General features: G+C 37.1%; 1 protein-coding gene across 4 annotated transcripts in view; it reads left to right on the plus strand.

Annotated features, from left to right (window-relative positions):
* Nucleotides 1–20,354, plus strand: part of NCKAP1 (NCK associated protein 1) — a 116,632-nt gene extending 96,278 nt beyond the window's left edge. For all 4 annotated transcript variants that reach the window (XM_067549077.1, XM_067549078.1, XM_067549079.1 and 1 more), the window contains 8 exons: nt 166–259; nt 1,424–1,506; nt 2,016–2,096; nt 9,020–9,113; nt 10,807–10,923; nt 14,778–14,887; nt 18,674–18,763; nt 19,356–20,354. In XM_067549077.1, coding sequence (XP_067405178.1) covers nt 166–259; nt 1,424–1,506; nt 2,016–2,096; nt 9,020–9,113; nt 10,807–10,923; nt 14,778–14,887; nt 18,674–18,763; nt 19,356–19,472 — 786 coding nt within the window. In that variant the 3' untranslated portion in view covers nt 19,473–20,354. The remainder of the gene's footprint in view (nt 1–165; nt 260–1,423; nt 1,507–2,015; nt 2,097–9,019; nt 9,114–10,806; nt 10,924–14,777; nt 14,888–18,673; nt 18,764–19,355) is intronic.
* The last annotated feature ends 1,482 nt before the right edge of the window (nt 20,355–21,836 follow it).

Raw genomic sequence — 21,836 nt, forward strand, 5'->3', positions numbered from 1 at the left:
ATTTACCATAATAATCCTGTAGTTCCTGCAAAAGAAAGATAGTGGGAACATCTGGATTTCATAAGCTTGATTTCCTGCTTGCCAAATTGAAATGTCCTAAAGCATGCACCTATCTTTTTAACATACTGAGATCATTGGCTGACCTGAGGTCTTGCTTCTCTTTAGAAACTTGTGGTGGAGAATGTTGAAGTGCTAACACAAATGAGGACCAGCTTTGACAAACCAGACCAGATGGCAGCTCTCTTTAAAAGATTATCATGTGGGTAATTAACAATATTGGTTTTAATGTTTTCGTCTCTGCGCTTGTCCACATAAATAAAATGACATTGTGAAAACTATCCTCTCTGATTTAAATGTACATGAATGTTAAAATGTACATTTTATTCATTATAGTTTAGTCATAATGTCTGAACTGATTACATTTTAAAACTTATCCAGCTTGTTCATGTGTAAACATAATGAGATTTCAGTGTAAATTAGTGCATAAGCACTTGGATACGACAAGGAATAACTGGGGTGGATACGGGTGTGTAAGCAAAAATATGCCTTTTGGTCAAGGATGGGGGCATGCCTAGGGATGAGATAGATCTTGTTGTCCAACTGTCACATCTAATAGCCATAAATGTAAGTCTTCAGAGTACATGCATGTATAACTGTAGACACAGAGAAGAACTTGAAAAGAGTTTTATGGACACACCTGTTTTTAATTCGATTCCATTGTGGTATCTTGCTGCATCCTTTAGAAGAACAGGAGTTTTTAAAAGTAAGGATTAAACAGAGACATTTTAAACTATGCAGAGAAGAGTGTTTCCATCTAGACATTGACAACTGTGTGTAAACGAGCAAACTTTTTTGAAGTAGTCAACAGTATATTCATTTATTGCCAAATACGAATATCAGCTACATACAAAAAACAATTGTCAGGTTCTTGTGAAATATACCTTTATTGGAATGTCATATACTTTCAGCTTGGTTATATATTTTCCTACTGATATTAATTTGGGGTAAAATGTTTGAAAGGCTTGTTTTGTAAATCTTGAGATGTTCTAGTTCAGGGGTTCTTAAATTTTCTTTTTTTTTTTTTTTTTTTTGCTGGGCCCCCCTTTGAAAATATTTTTGACTGTGAGGAGCCTTTCTCTCCTTAGTACCGGACATAGCTTTCATAGCATTAGTGCAGAGTCCTACAGAGCTAAGTAACCATTCCATGCCACCCTTATTTCTGTGCTGCTGCTGGCAGTGGCATTGCTTTGAGAGGAGGTCATGTGGCTATCAGCTTCCACTCTCTAGCTGCCCAGCTCTGAAAGCAACAAAAAAGGTGATCTCGCAGCTTCCCCTCCCACTATAGCCTTGGAACCCCTATTTGGGTCAGGACCCCCTAGTTTGACAAACGCTGTTCTACTTCACCTTTTTTCTTCTAATTCAGCTGTTGACAGTGTTCTGAAGAGGATGACCATTATTGGCGTAATCTTGTCTTTTCGCTCATTGGCACAGGAGGCACTTAGAGATGTAAGGACTAACTAAATTTTTTTCTGCATGATGTTCAACTAAAAGATCAGTTCATATTATATTTAAATGTCTCAGCATTCAGATGTCTTGCGTTTGAGAAATAGAACTAAACTTAAAATGAGTAGCCTTGTGGGTAAAGTGGGTATGTACGGAAAAAATACTGAACCCAAGATTCCCAGTTTTGCAGAATGAAATATGCACTCACAGAGAATTAATTGGGTACTGTTCAAAACCATTTTGCTGCTGATGTTAGACTCTGTAGTATAGTTTGACAGTGTCTCAATATATGTTTTTCAACTTTCATAATGTCCAAAAGCTTTTTTCCACTTTGTCAATGCTAGGCTCAGTTTTGAGTGTATTATGCTTCCAAGTCTCTGATAGTTTAATAAACCATCTGATATGCATAAAATAACTCATGACAAAATAGAGTAAATCCAGTAATAAGTTAGTGTCTAAGATCATTTTTATTGAAAGAGAATTTTCTAGTTGCATATTTGTTTGTCTCTTAGGTCTTATCCTATCACATTCCTTTCCTTGTAAGTTCAATTGAAGACTTTAAGGATCACATTCCAAGGGAGACTGACATGAAGGTAATGTTTTTGGTTAAAAGGGTGCCAGTCATTTTTATGGCTTTACTACAAATATTAATTGGGGAAAAACAATGCTTGATGTGAAAAATCCAGAAACAAAGAACATACTGTGATTTTAGGTTATTGTGTTTCTATAACCTCTTAGTGTACTGAAAAATGTTAAGCAATAGTAGATAAATGAGATCCAGTAGACATAATTAAGACCACTTTTTAAAGTTTTTGTTAACAAGGGTCATACATGAGATTTTTATGGACATATATAACAAAAGGTTAAAAAAAAAAGCTAAGTTTTGACATGGATTTAAAACTGGTTAAGCAGCAATTTTTTGCTGTTTTTTAATGATTTGTTGATGCAACCTGTGGATGAAACTAAGTTCTTTTGGCTAGTAAAAAGTGGAAACTCCTTTTGTATTTAAACACATTAGAGAATTGAAGCAAAAGGGCAAATGACATATCTGGATAAATACACTAGTAAAATAGTCTGAACTTAGAGTTGACAGGAACCTTATGAAGTTGTCAACAGTTTGAAGATTGCGGCCGCAAACTGGGAAAATGTCAAAGAAAGTAGGATGTTTGATCTATTAAAAAAGGATTAAAAAGTACAAAGTATATTGTGATATTTGACCAATGAGATGGCATCATTTGGAGAACTAAATTTAGCTTAGTTTCCTCACTTCAAAAATATAGCTGAAATTGAAAAGGCCCAGAGAAGGACTACAGAAATGACTTGAATTTAATGGGATTATGTGTTTAGCAGCTGTGCAACAGCTAGGATTATTTAGCCATGAAAAGGGAAATTAGACAGAATGTTAACTAAAATATGAGTTTATGTAGGGTATAGTGAAAACCGATAAATTCCCCTCCCACTAGCCCCAAAAAAACAAATCCAGGAGGCTAAGAAACTAGACTTGTTTGGAAGGAAGCTTAATTCCACGGGAGGGTTACAGTTTTGTACTGTGAACCAGCAAGCTCTGTTGGGGCGCTATGATTTTACAATTTTGAACTTTAAGGACAAGCTCCTATATTACATTAAACAAGAATTTCAGGCTATGGTGGAGGAGAGCAAGTTGTTTCTAGAACAGCTCTGCGGCTCAATCTTGATGCAGCTGACTCTGCAGCTCACTGCATGGCCTCCATCATCAATATGCAACAGTCTTCATGGTTGCAATCCACTGGTTTCTCCCTAGAGGTTCAGTAAACAATCCAGGGCCTCTCCTTTGAGTGGCCATCACTCTTCTTGGGAAAGATTGATAAAACTCTGCATAGTCTCAAAGACTCCTGAGAGACTCTGAAGTCCCTGGGGATTTATATTCCAGTGACAAAGAGAAAGTGACAAAGTCCATCCTCTTGAGATCCAGAGATTTCCAGGGTTTGTACCTCTAGCCCAGGCCCAGCCAAGGAGAAAGGATAGCATTTACAGAAGACCTCCATCACCATCTTCTGCCCCTGCAACTGCCAGTTCATTGAGGCAGACTGCATCCTCCAAGCACACACTTTGGTGGGTTGGTCAAGGACAGAAATCTATCTTTTTCTTCCCTGTTTTTTTGCAAATTACCTATCCCACTTCCTTTTTGCGTGGGCCCACATCACCATGGATTGTTGGATTCTAAGCATGTGGAAGTGGGATTCACCCTTCAATTTGTTGTCCCCCCTTCTACCTACTTTCCTCATCCATCCTCAGAGACCTCTCTCACGAAGCCATGTTGGAGAGATACAATCACAGAGTCTTGTGAGTGGGGGTGGGGGGGTCTATATAAGAGGTTCCCCCACTGCTCAGAGGAAAGGGTTTTTCCTCCTGATACTTCCTGATCCCAAAAGCAAAGGGGAAGTATTTCAGGCCTATTTTAGATTGGCGCAAGTTAAACAAGTTCCTACAGAAATTGAATTCCCAGTGGTCAGTGTAGCTTCTATTATTCCTTCTCTGGAGTCATGAGACTATGCTGCTCTTGACTTAAAGGACACTTATTTTCATGTGGCAGTTCTTCAGAGCCACAGAAAGTTTCTAAGGTTCTAAGTCTGCAGTTCCCACTATCAGTTCACAGTGCTGCCCTTTGGTCTGTCGGCTGTCCCTCGTGTATTTATGATAGTGATAGCAGCATTCCTCCAGAGATCAGAAGTCCATGTCTTCCCTTACTTGGACGACTGGATAGTAAGATATCATCAAGATCGTAAATGTTGTCCTGTGTAGACATTATCTAGTCCATGTCTGATGCATTCAACCTGCTGATCAACACAGAGAAGTCCATCCTGTCTCTGGTACAGAAAATAGAATTTATTGAAGTGCTCCTGAGTTTCACAACTGCCAAAGCCTTCCTTCTACCATCAAGATTTTCAGACAATGCAAGGCATCATTCTAGGCTTAGACATATACCCTCACCACAATAAGAAACTTTTTGAGGCTGCTAGGGCATATGGCAATATACACTTATAGTCCAGTGTGCCAAACTACATTTCAGAGAGCTATAGGGCTGGTTGGCCAAGGTGTGTTCACCAAGGAAGCATCAAATAATCAGGGTAGTTCATATATCGAATCGGATTGGCGGACAGATCATTCCATTGTTTGCAAGGGACTTCCTTTCACCCCACTTCAATAGTCTCCCACCTTAGTTACAGACATTGGACTTGTGTTGGGGGGCTCACTTGGGTCTCGTACGGACACAAAGTCTCTCCAAGATCTAAGATTGCATATATATATATCCAGGAGCTGTGGGCTATCCAGTTAGCTTGCATAGTGTTTCTTCCACACATCAAGGGAAGGGGCTTGTTGATTCTGACGACAATACAAGAGCCATGTTTTATGTAAACAAATGTGGGAGGAGGTGGGGGAAGCAAAGGGGCTCAATCTTCACTGCTGTGTCAGGAAGTAATTCTACTTTGGGACTTTTGCATTTCCAACTCTGTACTTCTGAAAGTGGCTTATCTTCCAGGGATCCAGAATACTCTGGCAGACCACCTAAGCAGACTGTTCATCAATTTCCACAATAGCCCCTTCACCCAGATGTAGCAAGGTCCATTTTCCAGCTCTGGAGAGCTCTCCAAGTGTATCTGTTCGCAACAAAAGACAACAGAAAATGTCACCTGTTTTGCTCCTGAGCAGGCCACAGCCCAGGTTCATTCACAGACACTTCTCTATGGTCATAATCAGATGGACTCCTGTATGCATTTCCTCCCATTCCTCTCCTATCCACAGTTCTGTGCAAAATCAAGCAGGACAAGGCTGATCTTATATTCATCGCCCCGGCATGGCTCCCTCAACACTGGTTTTGGTCATTGTTAGCTCTATCAATCAATTGCCTGCTGTCACTCTGCTAGATGCAGACTTGATTTTGGATAATCCAGGCCGCCGCCTCCTTCCCAGTGTAGAGAATCTTCACATGATGGCCAGCAGGTTTCAGGGCTGACATTTGCAGAGGAGTCCTGCTCTAGAGGAGCTTAGGAAGTGCTGCTAAATAGTAGAAAACCATCACTAGGAGTACTTAATGGAAGGTGGTCTCTGGCCCCCATATTAGACATTTGCAAAGTGGCAATCTCGTCATCATGTCATATGTTTGCCTCTCACTACTCAATCTCTGGCCAGTCTAGAGAGACTGCCAGATTTGAACGAGTGATCCTCCCATCCCTGTTCAAATAGACTCCAAGCCCTCCGCCAGTTTAGACTGCTTGTGAATCACCGCCAGTGGCATGAACGTGCAGTCACTGGAGGAATAAGAAAAGCTTACTAACCGTTCCGTAACTGTTGTTCTTCGAGATGTGTCAAGGCAGCAGAGGGCACTCCTGCCACCCTGGCAAATACTGGTCAGGATAAAACTCTCCAACTCTGCACTGGAGCTCACACACCTATGCAACACATCTCAAAGAACAACAGTTATGGAAAGGTTAACATCTATTTCTTGCATTTGACCCTTCAAAAAAGAGTATGTACAACATATGCTTTTCTTGAATTGTAGCAAGGGGAAATCATAGAAGTGTAGGGTTGGAGGAGACTCTAGAGGTCAAGTCCCAGCACCCTCTGCTGAGGCAGGACTGAGCCCACCTAGACTGTCCCTGAGCAGGTGTTGGTCTAACCTGATTGTGAAATCCCCATCATCGGAGGTTTTAAAAATCTCCCTTGGAAGCCTATTCCAGAGCTCAACTACCCTTTTTTAGTTAGCAGGTTTTTCCTACTATCTAAGCTAAATCTCCCTTGCTGCAGATTAAGCTTATTACTTCTTATCCTATCTTCAGTAGACATGAAGAACAATGATCACCATCCTCTTTATAACAATCCTTAACACAACTGAAAACTGTCAACAGGTTTCCCTTCCATCTTTTTTTCTCAGTACTAAACATGTCCAGTTGTAACCTTTCCTCGTAGGTTAGTTTTTCTAGACGTGCTCTCCTCTGGACTCTGTCCAGTTTGTCCACATCTTTCCTAAAGAGTGGCACCCGGAACTGGACCCAGAACTTCAGATGAGGCCTTACCAGTGCCAAGTAGAGCAGAACAGTTACCTCTTGTGTCTTACATGTGCCCCAGAATATTAGCCTTTTTTGCATCTGCATCACATTAACTCATTCAATTTGTGATAACCCCCAGATTCTTTTCAGCAGTATTACCACCTAGCCAGTTACTTACGATTTTGTGCATTTGATTTTTCCTTAAGTGAAGTACTTTGCACTTATTTTTATTGAATTTCATCTTGCTAATTTAAGACCAGTTGTCCAAGTTGTCAAGGTCGTTTTGAATTCTGATCTTGTCCTCCAAAGTGCTTGCTGTCCCTCCCAGCTTGGTATCATCTGCACATTTTATAAGCATATTCATCACTAGTCCATTCCATTATCCAACACACTAATGAAAATACTGAATAATGCTGACCCAAGGACTGACCTCTATGGGACCCCAGTACATGTGCAATCCCAGTTTGACAGCAGACCGTTGATAACTACTCTGAGTTTTGTCTTTCAATCAGTTGTGCATCCATTTTATAGCAATTTCATCTAGACTGCATTTCACCAGTTTAGTTAGGAGAATGTCATGTATCAAAAGTCCCAAGAAAAATCAAATTTTATATCTCATCCCCCCGCCAATCCACTGGGCCAGAAATGTCAGTATGCAGGGCCATAACCCCCCCCCACCACCCCCCCAAAACCATGGTTTAATGGCAAGGTTCAAGAGGTTATTCGAACCAAAACAGTATCTGTCAGAAAATGGAAATCCAGTCCGCCTAGTGAAGCTAATAAAAGGAACATAAACTACGATGGCATGTAAAGTGGAAGGTTAAAAATGAGGAAGGCTAGAAGGGAATTAGAAGAACAAATGTTGAATGACATAAAAACAATATGAAATGCATTAAACATATATTAAAAGCAGGAAACTCCTGAGAAAAATGTTTGGCCTACTCAACTACCACAGTAGACGGGCAATTAAAAAGAATAAGGGAAATTGCAATAATGCTATATGATTTTTTTGTATCAGCCTTCACATGTTAGGAAGCATGTTAGAGCATGTTAGGAAGATGCCTTCTCATTTTAGGAAATAAAGGTGAGATAGATACTTCCAGGCACTGAAATATCAAAAGAGGTGGAGCTGGAACAGGTAGCTAAATGAGAAAGCAACAAATCAGCAGGAACATGGTGGTTTACTTTCAGGAGTTCTGAAAGAATCTGAAAATGAAATGGCTGAGCTTCTAACAAAAATACGCTCTCTCTCACGGGAGACTAGATACTTTCATACGGGATCAGGCCAGAAGCCCATCTGGTCCAGTGTCCTATAACTAGTACCAGATTCTTCAAAGTAGGATGCCAAGAACTCTGTAGTGGGCATTTATGGAGTAGCCAGCCAAAAGGGGAAGTTTCTTCCCATGTTGTCTATTTGGCTTATGCCCTGAAAAATTAAAATTTGTTTTTCTGAGGAAAAGAGAATGTTTGTTTTTTTAACGGTGAATATTCTCATTAAACATATCAAATTCTAATCTTTTTTTAATCCTACTGAGCTGTTGGCTTCTATGATTAAAAATCAGCTATTGTACCAGAGGTGTGGAGGGTAGTAAATATACTTTTAAAAGGGTATTAAAGAATGAGAAAGAGAGAATGAACAGGAAAAAAGGCAAATGTTTTAGAACATAATGTAAAAGAATATGAAAGCTGGATGTTTACCCGCCAATCTATCCCACGGGGTGTCTTCAACAAAAACAAAAGTTGTGAACCAGTTTTAAATTCAGACCATAAAATATATAGGATGTACAAATATTTCTAAGGCTAAGATTTTTCAAAAGTAACTAGTGAATTTTGGGGGCCCAATTTGAGACATTTTATGAGGGCCCGAGTTTTCAGAAAGTTCTGAACACTCATTCTCTTAAAATGAGGACCCTTTAAGATGTCTTAGGTTCACTATCCACTAGTCCCAAAATCACTAGCCATTTTGAAAATCTTCACCCAACTTAACATTATTATGGACCAGTCACTTTTTCCGCATTTCTTGTGCATTTAATTTGTAACACTGCATCAACGTACGGTCTTAGTATTTTAACACAGATATAACCAATCTTTTAAAAGATTGTTTAAACGTTGTTTGACATTTCTGATCTGGTTGATTACATCCTTGTTAGTTTTACTTTCTATTTCTGCATCTTTCCTTCCAGTTGGAAGAGCTAACTGGAAGCTAAGATATTTGTGCTGGAGGTAGTTTAGGACAGATACAAAAGCTTTTTTTTGGCTTGACAGCAAGAAATGATAACCTGCTAGCACACCAAGTACTGAACCAGCTGTTCATTGTAGGTTAGATATAATACAAATCCAATGGCTCTTTATCATATTTCAGTGACTGGAATTCCTTAGTGTTCTCAGAAACTCTGTACTTTAAACATTTCAGTACAGCTGTGTTCAGGAATGAGATTTTTTTAGAAAACATTTGATGTTTTGCACTTTGTAATAATTCTGTGTCTCAGGTGGCAATGAATGTATATGAGCTGTCATCTGCTGCTGGATTGCCATGTGAGATTGATCCCGCCTTGGTTGTAGCACTGTCTTCCCAAAAATCAGGTAACAAGTCGTATAATCTTTAAAAAGTATGTTGTTAAAAAAAAATAAAAATCCAGAAATGTGTACAGATGCTTGCAGTAGTAGGCAGAGAGCTGTAGGTGGATTATTGGCTCTTCTGTATTGCCTCAGATGAGCCAAGTATATTGTATATTGCCAGGTGAGTTTTCCTTTGGAACTTGGAACATGCTGTGCATACTGTATAAAATGCACTGATATGTAGACTGGAGTTTTGTGAGTTAGCTGCATAGGGAAGCTGCTCTAGAAATGGATAATAGTTGAAACGTGGATGAATGTAATGCCTTTGGGAAAAACTGGATTCATTTAAGGAGACGGAAAATATTGGGTTGTGCGCTGAGGGTAATGGAAGGAAGATCATCTATTTTCTGATGCACAGTAACTATTAAATCATTTCCTCTCTGCTTTTAATGCTTAAAATATCAAATTTTAAGAAGCAGTTAATACACCAATATTGTGAAATATAGGAAGCTTGTTTTTTATACAAACATTAACATAAAGGCAGACAGAGGAAAACGTTTTAAACTATGCCTGTGAAAGCATCCCCAAGGCATGTTGTAATGATTTCAGATTCTACCTCATTCATTTTAAAGGGCCATTGCAAATCTTTCCAATTTTCTAATTTTTTCGACTCTGATAATATCCTTTGAGAGGTGTGAAAATAAATGAAATTCTCAAAGCTGTTTGCCAAATATTAATTTTGTTCCCAATGTTTCTTATCGAACACTTGGATTATTCCAAATGCAAAGATAAAGCAGATGAAACCGTGATAACACAAATCTGTGAAAACATCTTTTTTGCTTTGTTCTTGCTATTGGCTGAATGTCTATAGAACATGAACCATTAGAGATCCTACCTAAAGTTACTTTTTTTTTTTCTTTATGGGGTAGCTGTGGGGTGGGCAAAATCAGATTTAAATTTAATTTTAATATTAAATCACATACTGGCTTTTTAAAATGTCATTAGTAAATATTATTTAAAGTTTGTGTGAGTCTCATAACTCTTACCTCAGTAGTTTTTTACCTCAGTAGTTAAATTGCGTGAACAGGGCATAGGGTTTTATTTTAGCTCATTCCATTTGGGGTTAGAGGATCTTGTCTTTTAATTCCCAGCCATTTCTGCAGTTGGACAGAATGAATTACTATCATCAGTAAGTCGATACATGCTGTGCATTAATACTGTGCTAGGTACTGTAATTCACTAATTATTGACTTTATAATCCCATTGAAAAGGTGGTAGCAACAATATTTTAGAAAATGTGACATGAATCATGACAGTCCCAAAAGGGCAACCTTCTGCTCAGTTGTCATGGGATAAATCCCACAGTAGCTTTGTTGTCCTCTCAGGAGTTACAGGATTTACACCAGTATAACAAAAAAGAGAATTTTGCTAAAAGTTCAGTGAATTATAGTTTATCAGTGACAGCATGGAAGGCTACCACTTTTGCCTTATTCTTACAAAAAACAAGTCAAACATTTTGAAATTCCACCCTATCGTGTGCACTTTGTTGCCAAGATTCTATGCAGTAAATCTTTCCTTTCATGAAGACACAATGTGAATGCTGATGTTTGGCCTTATAACTTAGCCAGACAATGTCTATGCTGGTTCCCTTGCTGTTGAAAATAAACTCTTGTCTGTCTTTTATTTTTAAATTGAAGGAGTTTCTTCTTCTTTTCAGAAAACATTAGTCCAGAAGAAGAATATAAAATCGCCTGCCTTCTCATGGTCTTTGTGGCAGTCTCCCTGCCAACTTTGGCCAGTAACGTGATGTCTCAATATAGCCCTGCCATTGAAGGTACTATTTAGTCTTGTTACATTTTGTATATGAATAGTTTCTTGTTGGGAAATCCTAGTTATTAAGCTTTTAAATGTTTTTCCTCAAATACTTGCTCTTTGGGGTAACAAAATTTATTTACATTTTTTTATCATGTGCTTTATGGTGGATGGATCTAACAGTCAGTTAGCTGAACTGAACCTATATCCCAACAGAAAGATGATTCCTTTGAAAGAAATGTTTAAATCATTTACCTTAATCTTATTTTGAAACAGATATATATTAAAAATTAATATAATCCACTTGAAATTTGAAAACTAGACATAGTTCTAGAATATGCACTTTAGGAGTTAGTTTAACTAACACATGAAGCAGATGACCTAAATCATATTTTCCACTTTGATTAGTCTAAGAATTTATATTGATTAACATATGTGTTGTTTTAGTAGCTGGTAATTTTTTACTGCTACATTGGATTTGTGCCTATTCATATTTGTGCCTATTCATATGACCTGATTCTTTCATATGATAGTTTAATATCTCAGCTACCAAGAATAAAATTCTTAAAAATCTAGAAGGAATAAACTGTGTAAGTAGAATCATTTTCTAAGGAGTATTTTACTACTTTCCTTTCTTTATTTAAAAAAAAGATCTTTGCCTCAAGGACATTTTTTGCTTGTTGTCCACAAAAGAGCATGTTTAGCTCTTTCAAACAAAATTAAGTTTAACAGAAAAGACTGTCAAAACTGCCAACACACACACAAGTCACTTTTCAACTGTTCAAACTATTTCCTTCAATGCTGTATACCATGGTCCAGTTAGCAATATGTGGAGACAGTATCCATTCACCTGACCCACGGTGTTTTCTTTATTTGTCTTTACCAAAATATGCTCTATATCCTGCACAGGACAAAGCTTGATTAACATAGGACATCTAGCTTGTCTATCATTTCCTTCCCCAGCTCTCCCAGAATTAGTAGAAGCAGCAGGGCAAAGGCCAAAATTTCTAAAAGCTTTGAATATCCAATTATAGAAAATATAGTATGTAATTTAGACGCACTAAGAGTCCCATGTTTCAAATCTATATGTGCATGACTGGCTGCTTGTGCAATACAACAATTAAATGTGCAGATTAGGATTGTAATTGCCATGCAATATTGTGCGCACACACTTTTGTGGAAATTATATTTCAAGCTTCTGTTTAATTCAGCAATATTGTTAACTTCTTTGATGGGGACATATTGTTCTTAATTGTCAACTTGTATAGTTATGCATTGTAACTTTTAGACAGTAAATATAGAGAATATCTGAGCTCTGCACATACGTACATCTTTTCTGGGGTTATCTGATATGTAATCAACTGAAATTAAATGTAGCTTAATGATGATTAATTTATATGTCAACATCTCCCTTAGATGAATAGGGGGAACAATTCATAAACCTCAGAGTTGTTGTTGCAGATTCAGAAAGCCTGAAGTGCATTGCTTTTCATTTTGGGAAGTTATGTTCAAAACGAGTAAGGGCTAGAAACTTTTCCCAGATTAAATGTTCAAGGCACAGGCAGGCAGAGGAACAGAAAGTGTGCTAAAAGATAAGAGACAGACCAAGAACCAGAAAAGGGAACTTAGTCATGATGACAGCCCAACTCTCTTAGCTGGGGTCTCTGTTAGTGGAACTGCATGTGTATAGTTTTGACCACTTCTGTTCAAGATGAATAGAACTTGTGCACATTTGATAATAAATACATTCTACTAGAAAATACCCTTTGTCACCAATTTCTCTTCCAATGAGAATCTGACCCACTGCCAAGCTCCAAGATCTGCTACCTCTTGGCCAAGGGGCAGCACCAAAATCCTATGCTTTTGCATCTTTTTTGATAGAAAAATTATGTTCATAGTATTCTCAGTGACCATCCATCAATCCAAATCTACAGGGAGCCCAGTGCAAATTTCTTTTAGAAATCCAAACCAGCCAAGGGCTATCAAGGTACCAATGGTCACATTTTCATTTTCTCAACAGCCTGAGTTCCGGCATGTGTGCTCTCCTTTCCCATCCACTCACACACAGTCTGCTAAAGCAGCTGACAGAAACTCCCCCTGCAAGTGTTAAGTGGCCTTGCCTAAGAAGTGCAGTGTGGGCTCTGCAGATTGCGAGTAGCTTTCCATTCAGCAGCTCTGACGAGGAGCTGGGCAAAGCTGATGGCCTAAGAGGAACCCATTAAAGTGGGGGAAAGCTGGAAGTGTGTGAACTTTCCTAGACTCTGTAAGAGGTCTTACCCAAATCAAAAAATTCTATATCAGGACTTGCCCCTGTTGATACAAATCAGAACAAGAAGTACACCAAATTTACTATAGTCTCAGCTGGATTCCTCAGTCCTCGAGACTGAACAAAAAAGAGGGTTATTGGGGGTGGAGGGGAAGAATCTCCTTTATCTGGTGGACAAGCATTGATTGAGGAGAGGGACTCAGTCTCCATGGCCTGCCTTATAATATACAGGACTTCCTTTTCTTGAGTCACCATATCTGAGTTAATCAAAGCTAAAAACAGGACACTTAACTCTTTTTAGATGGCTTTTGTCCCTTCTCTTTATGATTTTCTCCCTTTTATGCTCTACAGTCTTGAGGTATAACATCTGGCTTTGGATGTAAACTCACAATACAATCTCATTTGTGCTATGCTCCTTTTAGTGTCATTAAGCTCTTTGGTAAGATCCAGGATATGGCCATCAAAAAAGCTATAGACTTGAACAAGCTTCAGTTTTCAAGCCAAGCAAAAAAGAGGGAAAATGTTATCTAAAAACATAGACTTTAAGACAATTCTAGTCCTATCTGAGCACCTTCTGTTATCCAAAACCAAGGGATTTTTCTGTCTCCTGGAAGAGATCCAGACCAAACTGACTTTCATATTTGCTCCTGCTAACAGATGACTGAAATATTGACAGTTTTCCAAATCTCAAACTAATTGCCAGAGATTAGTTTTTGCTTAAAACTTGGACCAGTCACATGCTGACAGATGAGCAGAGATCATTCATGCCAGTTTCATAGTCAAATTCTCCTTCTCTGTCTTTGACTTTACCACACTGCCTCTTCACTTCCTTCCCTCCAGTCAGTGAAGAGAGAGAGTCTCTTTTGGTATGTTTGGAGGACAGAGGGTTTCCTACCCTATCCTGGACTGGTCTTCTCTCCAGCTTGTATATAAAATCCAGATTCAGAATGGAAGACCTTCCCCTGCTTATTCAAGAGATCTCTCTTTTGCCCCCACAACCACCACTTGGAAAATAAATCCTCACTGAACCTGAAAGAAGCCTATGTGTACATGGTAATTACAAAAATCTTTCATTTTTGCAGAAACTTAAGTATCTTTCCAATACATGGCTGTTCTCTTCATTCTGACAGTGTCCAGGGTCTTTCCCAAGCATGGTGATAATCATAGCCCTTAAGAGGGAAGGGATATGAATTTTTCATTACCCATATGATCCCGTGTTCAATCCATAAAATATGTAAACACTGAAATCATCATCTTCATATTTTAATGTTCTTTGCAACTGCTGCATAAGACAGGCCTTCATTGTGACAAAACCTCTGTTATTTTTCAGTATGTTACATGTGGCTTACCTGCAGTATCGGAGTACTATATAATAGTCTATTACATTGTATTGCTTCCAAACATGTTTCCTTGATAAGCTCTCTACTGAATGTGGCTCTGAGGTCCAAAAGCACTCACCACAATTGCTAGTACATTTCAAGTTAGTTCAGTGCAAAATCTTGACTCTGTTGCAGTTACGAATTATGTTCCTGTGAACTAAAAACATTAAAAGCATCATTTGGTTTTGAAAAGTGTTGCTAAAGTAATAACACATCTGTGTTTTTGTTTAGGGCACTGCAACAACATACATTGCCTTGCAAAAGCTATCAACCAGATTGCTGCAGCTTTATTTACCATCCACAAAGGAAGCATTGAAGACCGTCTTAAAGAATTTTTGGCTGTACGTATAATTTGATAACCAGGGTTGATTCCTACAAAAATCAGCCTTAAAAACAAAACAAACCCCTAAATCTCTATTGCAAATCAAATTTATCTTGTAGTTGTACAGTGGTCACCATTAAAATCTTCAACATTGTGCCTTTGCAAACAGATATTAGTGTGGCATTCCCCATGAATAGTATAGAGTACTACAGTAATCCTCATTGCAATGACATTTATAAAGATTTTTAATGAAAATGACTTCGGGAATAACTGATCTACAGTATCAGTTTGCTTCTTATGTAACAGTATATATATGTTCTTTATGTCTAGTATTAGTAGTTATTTTCCCTTTGGTCATTAGCTAAACAAATGTCTGAAGAAGACTTAAATTATGCACAGTGGTGTTTTCACAGTTTTCATTTTGATTTGGAGAAAATCAGATGTAGGGACACAATCATCAGAGCTAGGTGAAATTTTTTGAGTGAATGGTTTATTCACCAAAAAATGCTATTTCTGTGGACCTGAAACCACTTGCTAATTCAACCCAATAAATGGGCTGGGAGAAAGATTTTCAAAGTGAGTATGTGTGTGCGCCCTGCTCCCCTTTATTAACTTCAGTCCAGTGCCTGGGGTACTGGGATGTAGGAGCCCCAGGTTTGAATCTCCACTCTGGAGCAGGGACTTTAAATCAGATTTCCTGCCTCCCAGGTGAGAATCCTAACTACCAGGCTATATAATCATCTTTTGCCTGATTCAGAGGAAGGATTTGAATCAACATCTCTTACTTTCCAGGAGAGTACCTTAAGAGCCAGGCTATAGGAATCATCATCACACTCTGTCTCTTTGGGCCAGTAACTATTTAAACATTTATCCAAAGTGGAACAGCTTTAACAGGAGAGATTGAGAGCAACCCATTCCAGAATAGCCTATAGCTTGGCGAGAGAGAGATCTGACTTCAAGTCCCTGCTCCAGAGTGGGGATTCAAGCCTGGGTCTTCCACATCTTGGGCAAAGGCTGTAACTACTGGGTCAAAAGTTATAAAGGGACTGGTATGGATGTGGATGAATATTTGCAGATCCTGAAATGGACTTTTCCAATTTGCTGACAAATTTCAAACATTTTTGGAACCAAATCTAATATTGTCCTGACTTTTTCAGTTTGCTGGCCATATCAAAAAAAATCAGTTATTTGCCCAGCTCCATTAGTCATAAGTATTTCTTGAAGATCTAACCTTTTATTAAACTTTGTTTCAAGAGTGGATAGGTGTAATTTATTCTTGTTTGTTAAGAAGTTAATCTCTGAGTTAGTGATCTACAGATTTTCAAAATTCAGATAGAAAATGTAATTTTAAGAAATTATCTGTTTTATTCTCATTTATATTTAAACTCCTTATAAATTGTCTACATTTTGATACACAGGATACAAATGAAAATTAATAGTACAAAGAGTTAAATGTATATAGATTAAATGTATGGCATTACAAGAGGTGGTTAACATAAGTCAGTTGATATGCTATTACGTGAAAGTTAAACTTGAACCTGAAATTCATGAAGCATTTTTGTAGTGTAATGTTTGTGTGTAATTACACACACACACTTTATATAATAAAAATAGAGTACATGATCCCCTAGATTGTAATGCAAGATTGGAAAGAGTTATTTATAGTGTATGGGAAATCAAAGTTAATATCCTTGTGAAGCTTCAAGAGATTTTCCACAAGATATATTACGTTAGTGTCATAACAAGTAACCTTAGCTAACTTGGTGTACCTTTTGGATTGTACTTTTGACATTGAAGTTCTATTTGTGCAGCAACCATTTGGTGGAATATAAGGCTATAGACAGCCAAGAAAACTTGTGTGAGAGAATTAGTGGTTCCTTCAGGGTGACTTGGAGACCCAAGTCAGACTTGTGATATGTAATGTTTTGGCTCAGTATACCTAGATTAACCCAGAATGATCTGACTCATGGTCATGCTCAAAAATCTATTTACAACATTTATGTGCTTTAGGATTAGCTCTTTGTAATTTACCAGATCCATAAATCTGTATGTTTATGATTATGGGAATATTTTTGCTGGAGTTTTAGCATACTTCATTATGTGTTTTTAAAATAGAAAATCAATTTTAAAATTGGCTCTGAATGACGCTCAATGCTTCAGAGGTACATAAAGTTAAAATGACAGTCTGCCAAATAGATAGGCTGGTCTAAATTTTCAAAAATAGCCAGAGATTTTGAGTGCCTCAGAATTGGGGCATTTAAGAAATCATGGACAAAAATGACAACCTTACTTGGGTATATTAAACATATTATTGTGTGAATTTGAGGGGGGATCTGTTTAGACATTCAGCAGTTAGAGAGTAGTATTTTGCTAAAAATATTTCTCACTTCTGGTAATGCAGTGTTACTTTGTGGAAGAAAAAAAAAGCATAGTTTAATCCATTGACCTCATGAATTGATATTGTCTGCCACAACTGCTGCTAGCAAGAGATGAAAAAAATGGTCATGTAAGGTGACCAGCAAAGGAAACCAATGCAGTTTCATGTGCTATAAAAACATTTTTGCTGCAAGAATTTCATTTTTGATCATGTGATCTGGAAGGTACACCTGTTCTGTTTGGCTGCTCAGACTGTAATTAAAGTATAGTAGTCACTGACCTTATTTTATTCAGGTTGGTGTCTTCCAGTTTCTCATCTTTCAAGAATTTTTTTTACTGTTAGTCTGAGAAGGTCTGGAACTCAAGAAAATATACTGTAGGAAGTAATTATCTTCTGATAAAGGAATGGACTAGATAACCTAATTGCTCTTACCCATTGAAATTAAATATGGGAATGTTCTAGAAGTTGTTTTGAAATGGTAATACCACCATCTTAGATTACAAGTAGGCTCATATTTTTGTTTTGTTTTTTTGGCAAATTATTTAGCTCTCTTTTTTGTGAGGAATAGTGATGCAGTCATCAAGAGTACTTTAAAATTAAAATTCCCAACTCAGAAACTTGGATTTCTGAGCAGATATTGGACACGGGGCTCCTGCTTCATTGGCATGTACTAGGTGAATTGAAAAATCTACTTCTGGAAGTTGAATGAATTTATTTCTTATTTTTGTATTTTACAGTTCATTAAAATAAAATTATCAGTTAATTTGTGATCAAAATATTGTATTGAAGTCTGTGGCCCTGGTCTTTTATGGACTTAAGCAAGTGCTTTCATTTTTGCTCTATATGGGCCTTTATCGCTGAAACAAGCAGATTGGTTTGCCTACACTTTAACCTGGCAATTGTGGTAAAATAATAATGTATACATTTCTTTAATGTATATATAGTATTAGAATTTGAACATTTGATACCTTTTTTTCTCTCCACCATATCATGACCAGGATATGGACTGATAAACTTCGTACATATTGGAAGGAAAAAGTTGGTCAGTGACAAAATTCCCAGTGACTTCATGAAAGTCAGGATTTCACCCAGAAGTTCTGTGCAATGAATAACCTTGTTTTTTTCTCCCCTCAAATATACGTCAAACACTGCTGATTAGAAACACCTTTGATTTATATGAAAAAGGTACATGCCTAGCAGAGCAAAACACAATATGCAGAAAGCTTACTTGTAATACACTTATGGTATTTCCTTTTCATTATATATTATTTGTACTAATAACTACTCTGGTAAGGTAGATGATTTTTCCCATCCATTAAAATTTTTTAAATAAAAGTAGCAAAAGCTGATCCATTTAAAATAGACATAATGTCTATAATGCACAAAAATGACATTTTGAAATGTTTGTTTTTCAATAATTTTTTGTAGCTTGCATCATCTAGTCTGCTGAAAATTGGTCAGGAGACAGACAAAACTACTACAAGGAACAGAGAATCTGTTTATTTACTGCTAGACATGGTAAGTTCTCATGCTGATTGTTATTTCTGACAACAAAAGCGCTTTTTTTTTTTTTGAGACACCCTTGCTGTTGTAACTCATCAAGCAATAGAAATACTTTTTGACGTTATGACAATAGAATGACATTAAGAACTGAAGTTCTTTTTTTTCCTCCCATCCCTCCACCCAAGTATTTTATTATTGAGTATTATCTTTCTCTGTGTTGCCTAGAAATGCCAGAAAAGGTTATAGGAGTATTCAAGTAACTTTCACAATTGATTAGTGGATACAGCTTTATAGTGATGTCACATTAAATTAAAAATTGTGAGGATACCCATGAGAGAGTCTGCTCTGGGCATTTCTTTTAATGTCACAAGCCTGTTTGAAATATTGGCAACTAGCTTTGAAAAACTTTGTATCTGTTTGCTCAAACTTTGTACTTGAAAGGACTTTGGGGGATGAACATGCTGCAGTATTTACCTTTTCACTTTTCAGCCTAAGAAATAGAAATGGTGTTGTTTCGCAAGCTGATAGTGATCAAATGCTGTAGATGAATCTCAACAACTGATTTTTGTGCATTAGACAATCTTGATACACTTTTGTTATTTTTCAGATTGTGCAGGAGTCTCCATTCCTGACAATGGATCTTTTGGAGTCTTGTTTCCCTTATGTCTTGCTGAGAAATGCATACCATGCTGTCTACAAACAAAGTGTCACATCCTCTGCATAAATATCTACTTACTGGAGATCAGACTTAGCACGCATCTATGTTGCCTCAGTTTTACCTGTAAACTGTGGAGCTATTTTACTTTATGGCCTGACAAACAGTTTTGTGGGTTATAAACTTTCTTCCATAAGGTTGTATTTCTGATCAGTGGTTTCTTAATATGGTTGTACTACAATATGAGCTTGGTTGATTTTAGGTTGCACATTCATGGAAAATATTCCTTTTTTTATTTTTAGAGTATCAGTTATGTTTAAAAGAAAAACACTACTTCTGCTCTGTTTTTGATATTTGATCATGCAAAACCATAATTGCTTGTTTATTTCCAAGAAGAAAAATGTATTTAGTGATTATTTTAGATAGTGTTCTAGCTTTCATCTGTGTGTAAATTATTTCATATAGGGAAAGTTATAATCTGTACCTATTGTTCTTATTGAAAACAAGAATTGGATGTGCATTTCTGTGAAGTAATTACAGCATTTCTACTTTCCTTTATTTTGAAACATTTACCAAACTAAGTACTATGACACTATATAACATTTAAAATGTTATAGGGCTGCTTATCCTTAGACAGCAATCCTCTCCCAATATTCTTAAACAACAGCAAGTGGTGTTGTTTGTATAAAGCATAGTGGAAAATTTTTTAGACTAACTTCCATGGGGCCCTGTTGGCATTAACACTACCATTGTACTCTGCTGTATAATAAACATTCTTACACATTTATCAGATGTTGATAAAATGTCAGCCCTTAACCACTTTTTATATGTTTTAAATTTTTGAAATTCAAGTGTACCTTCCATAACATACAATAAACACTAGACTGTATTACATGTTGGTGAATCATTTTTAATGTAAAATTACAATTAAAATCTTAATTTATCCTAGCATATTACGTTTTAACACTGATCTTGTGCATTGGTTTTCATTTTTCAATTGATTAAATATCAACCCTTAATCTTTCCATATGAAGACTTTTTAATATTCATCTTTGTGTGGGGCTCTACAGTAGATAGCTTATAAAAACTACAGAGGAAGACATTTTTAAAAACACATGAAACTTCAGCTGCATGCCACTGACTTTCAACTTTTCATTTTTACAAGATACAGCAAGAAAAGTGTATCTCTGGTGCATACCAACATCAGTTGCACCTAAAGGGGAAAAATGCACTTCTAAAGAGTAAAAAATTAAACTGATTGTAGAAACTGAGAGAGTGCTTTTAAAACCATGACATCAAACATTACTGAACAAGACAGATATATAATAGACCTGTTTTTGTGAGTCATGCAAATTGCCATGCAGGATAGAGTTGGCTCATTTAGTCTGAAAGCTCACCAGATGGTTTGCTCTTTGATCAGCACCATAAAGACTGTGGTTCTCAACAGCTCTGACTCCGGACATTGTATAAGGCCCCTGTTCTTGGATGCAACTTATGTACACACTGGTAACTTTTTCTATGATCAAAGAGCTGTTGTGTGCCTGTCAGTTATAACGGTTTCTTCTGTCCAAAGGAAAACAAGCCAATGGGATGAAACAGAAGTAATAAGGAAGTAGCATAATACATCCATATTTTCTTAATTATTTATTCAATCTCTTTTTAAAACTATGGAAATAAAAATGTTACTTTTTATATTGCTTATACAGTATCATAACATAGATAAGTTATTTCGTTTATGAAGACATTAAGTTAGATGAGAGATCTGATACAGCTTACTAGTTCAGTATCCTAGTTTTAATAATATGTCAAAATTTTGTCTAATTTAAATTCAAATAGCTTTTGGTTGAAGTACTGTATGTTTGTGGTAAAAGGGCTCCCATTTTCCAATTGACAACAGGTCCTGCATGTCTCGAGTTTTACTGTCAAAATCTGCTTAGGAAGTAGCATAACTGCTTAGGACTTTAATCTTGTGTGTGAAAAAAGAGCTTTGCATGTTAAATGGTTTCTTTGATGTTAATTAGCCAATTCTCTATTGATCATTTTGGGTAACTTCTGTTGATGGTATTTTAAATCCAACATTCACTCATCCTGACTACTGAGCACGTCTCTTCCCAGTGTAACCGGAAGTAGCTGAATTTTACTGCCAGGAAATCGTACCTGGTTTGGCCACACCGTTTCTAGTGGATCTTACTCAACTGCCAGCTGAAAAAACTCAGACATAAATTATTGGAAATCTTATTTTTTTCTGGCAGGTAGCAAGCTTGCTTTCACTGTTAGACTTGCCAACATCTGACCCTCAGAGCAGTATGCGGGTGGTACAGCTTGCCTGTGACTCTTACTGGAGTGCTTTCTACCTGCACACACTGCCTCAATACATGACAAACCCAGCAAGGCAGCATTAGTCCAAAACTGGAAGGCACGCCACATGTGAAA

This window comes from Emydura macquarii, unplaced genomic scaffold (assembly GCF_026122565.2).
Source record: "Emydura macquarii macquarii isolate MOO-44397 ecotype Brisbane River unplaced genomic scaffold, CSIRO-AGI_Emac_v2 contig_1253, whole genome shotgun sequence".
Lineage (NCBI taxonomy): Eukaryota > Metazoa > Chordata > Testudines > Chelidae > Emydura > Emydura macquarii.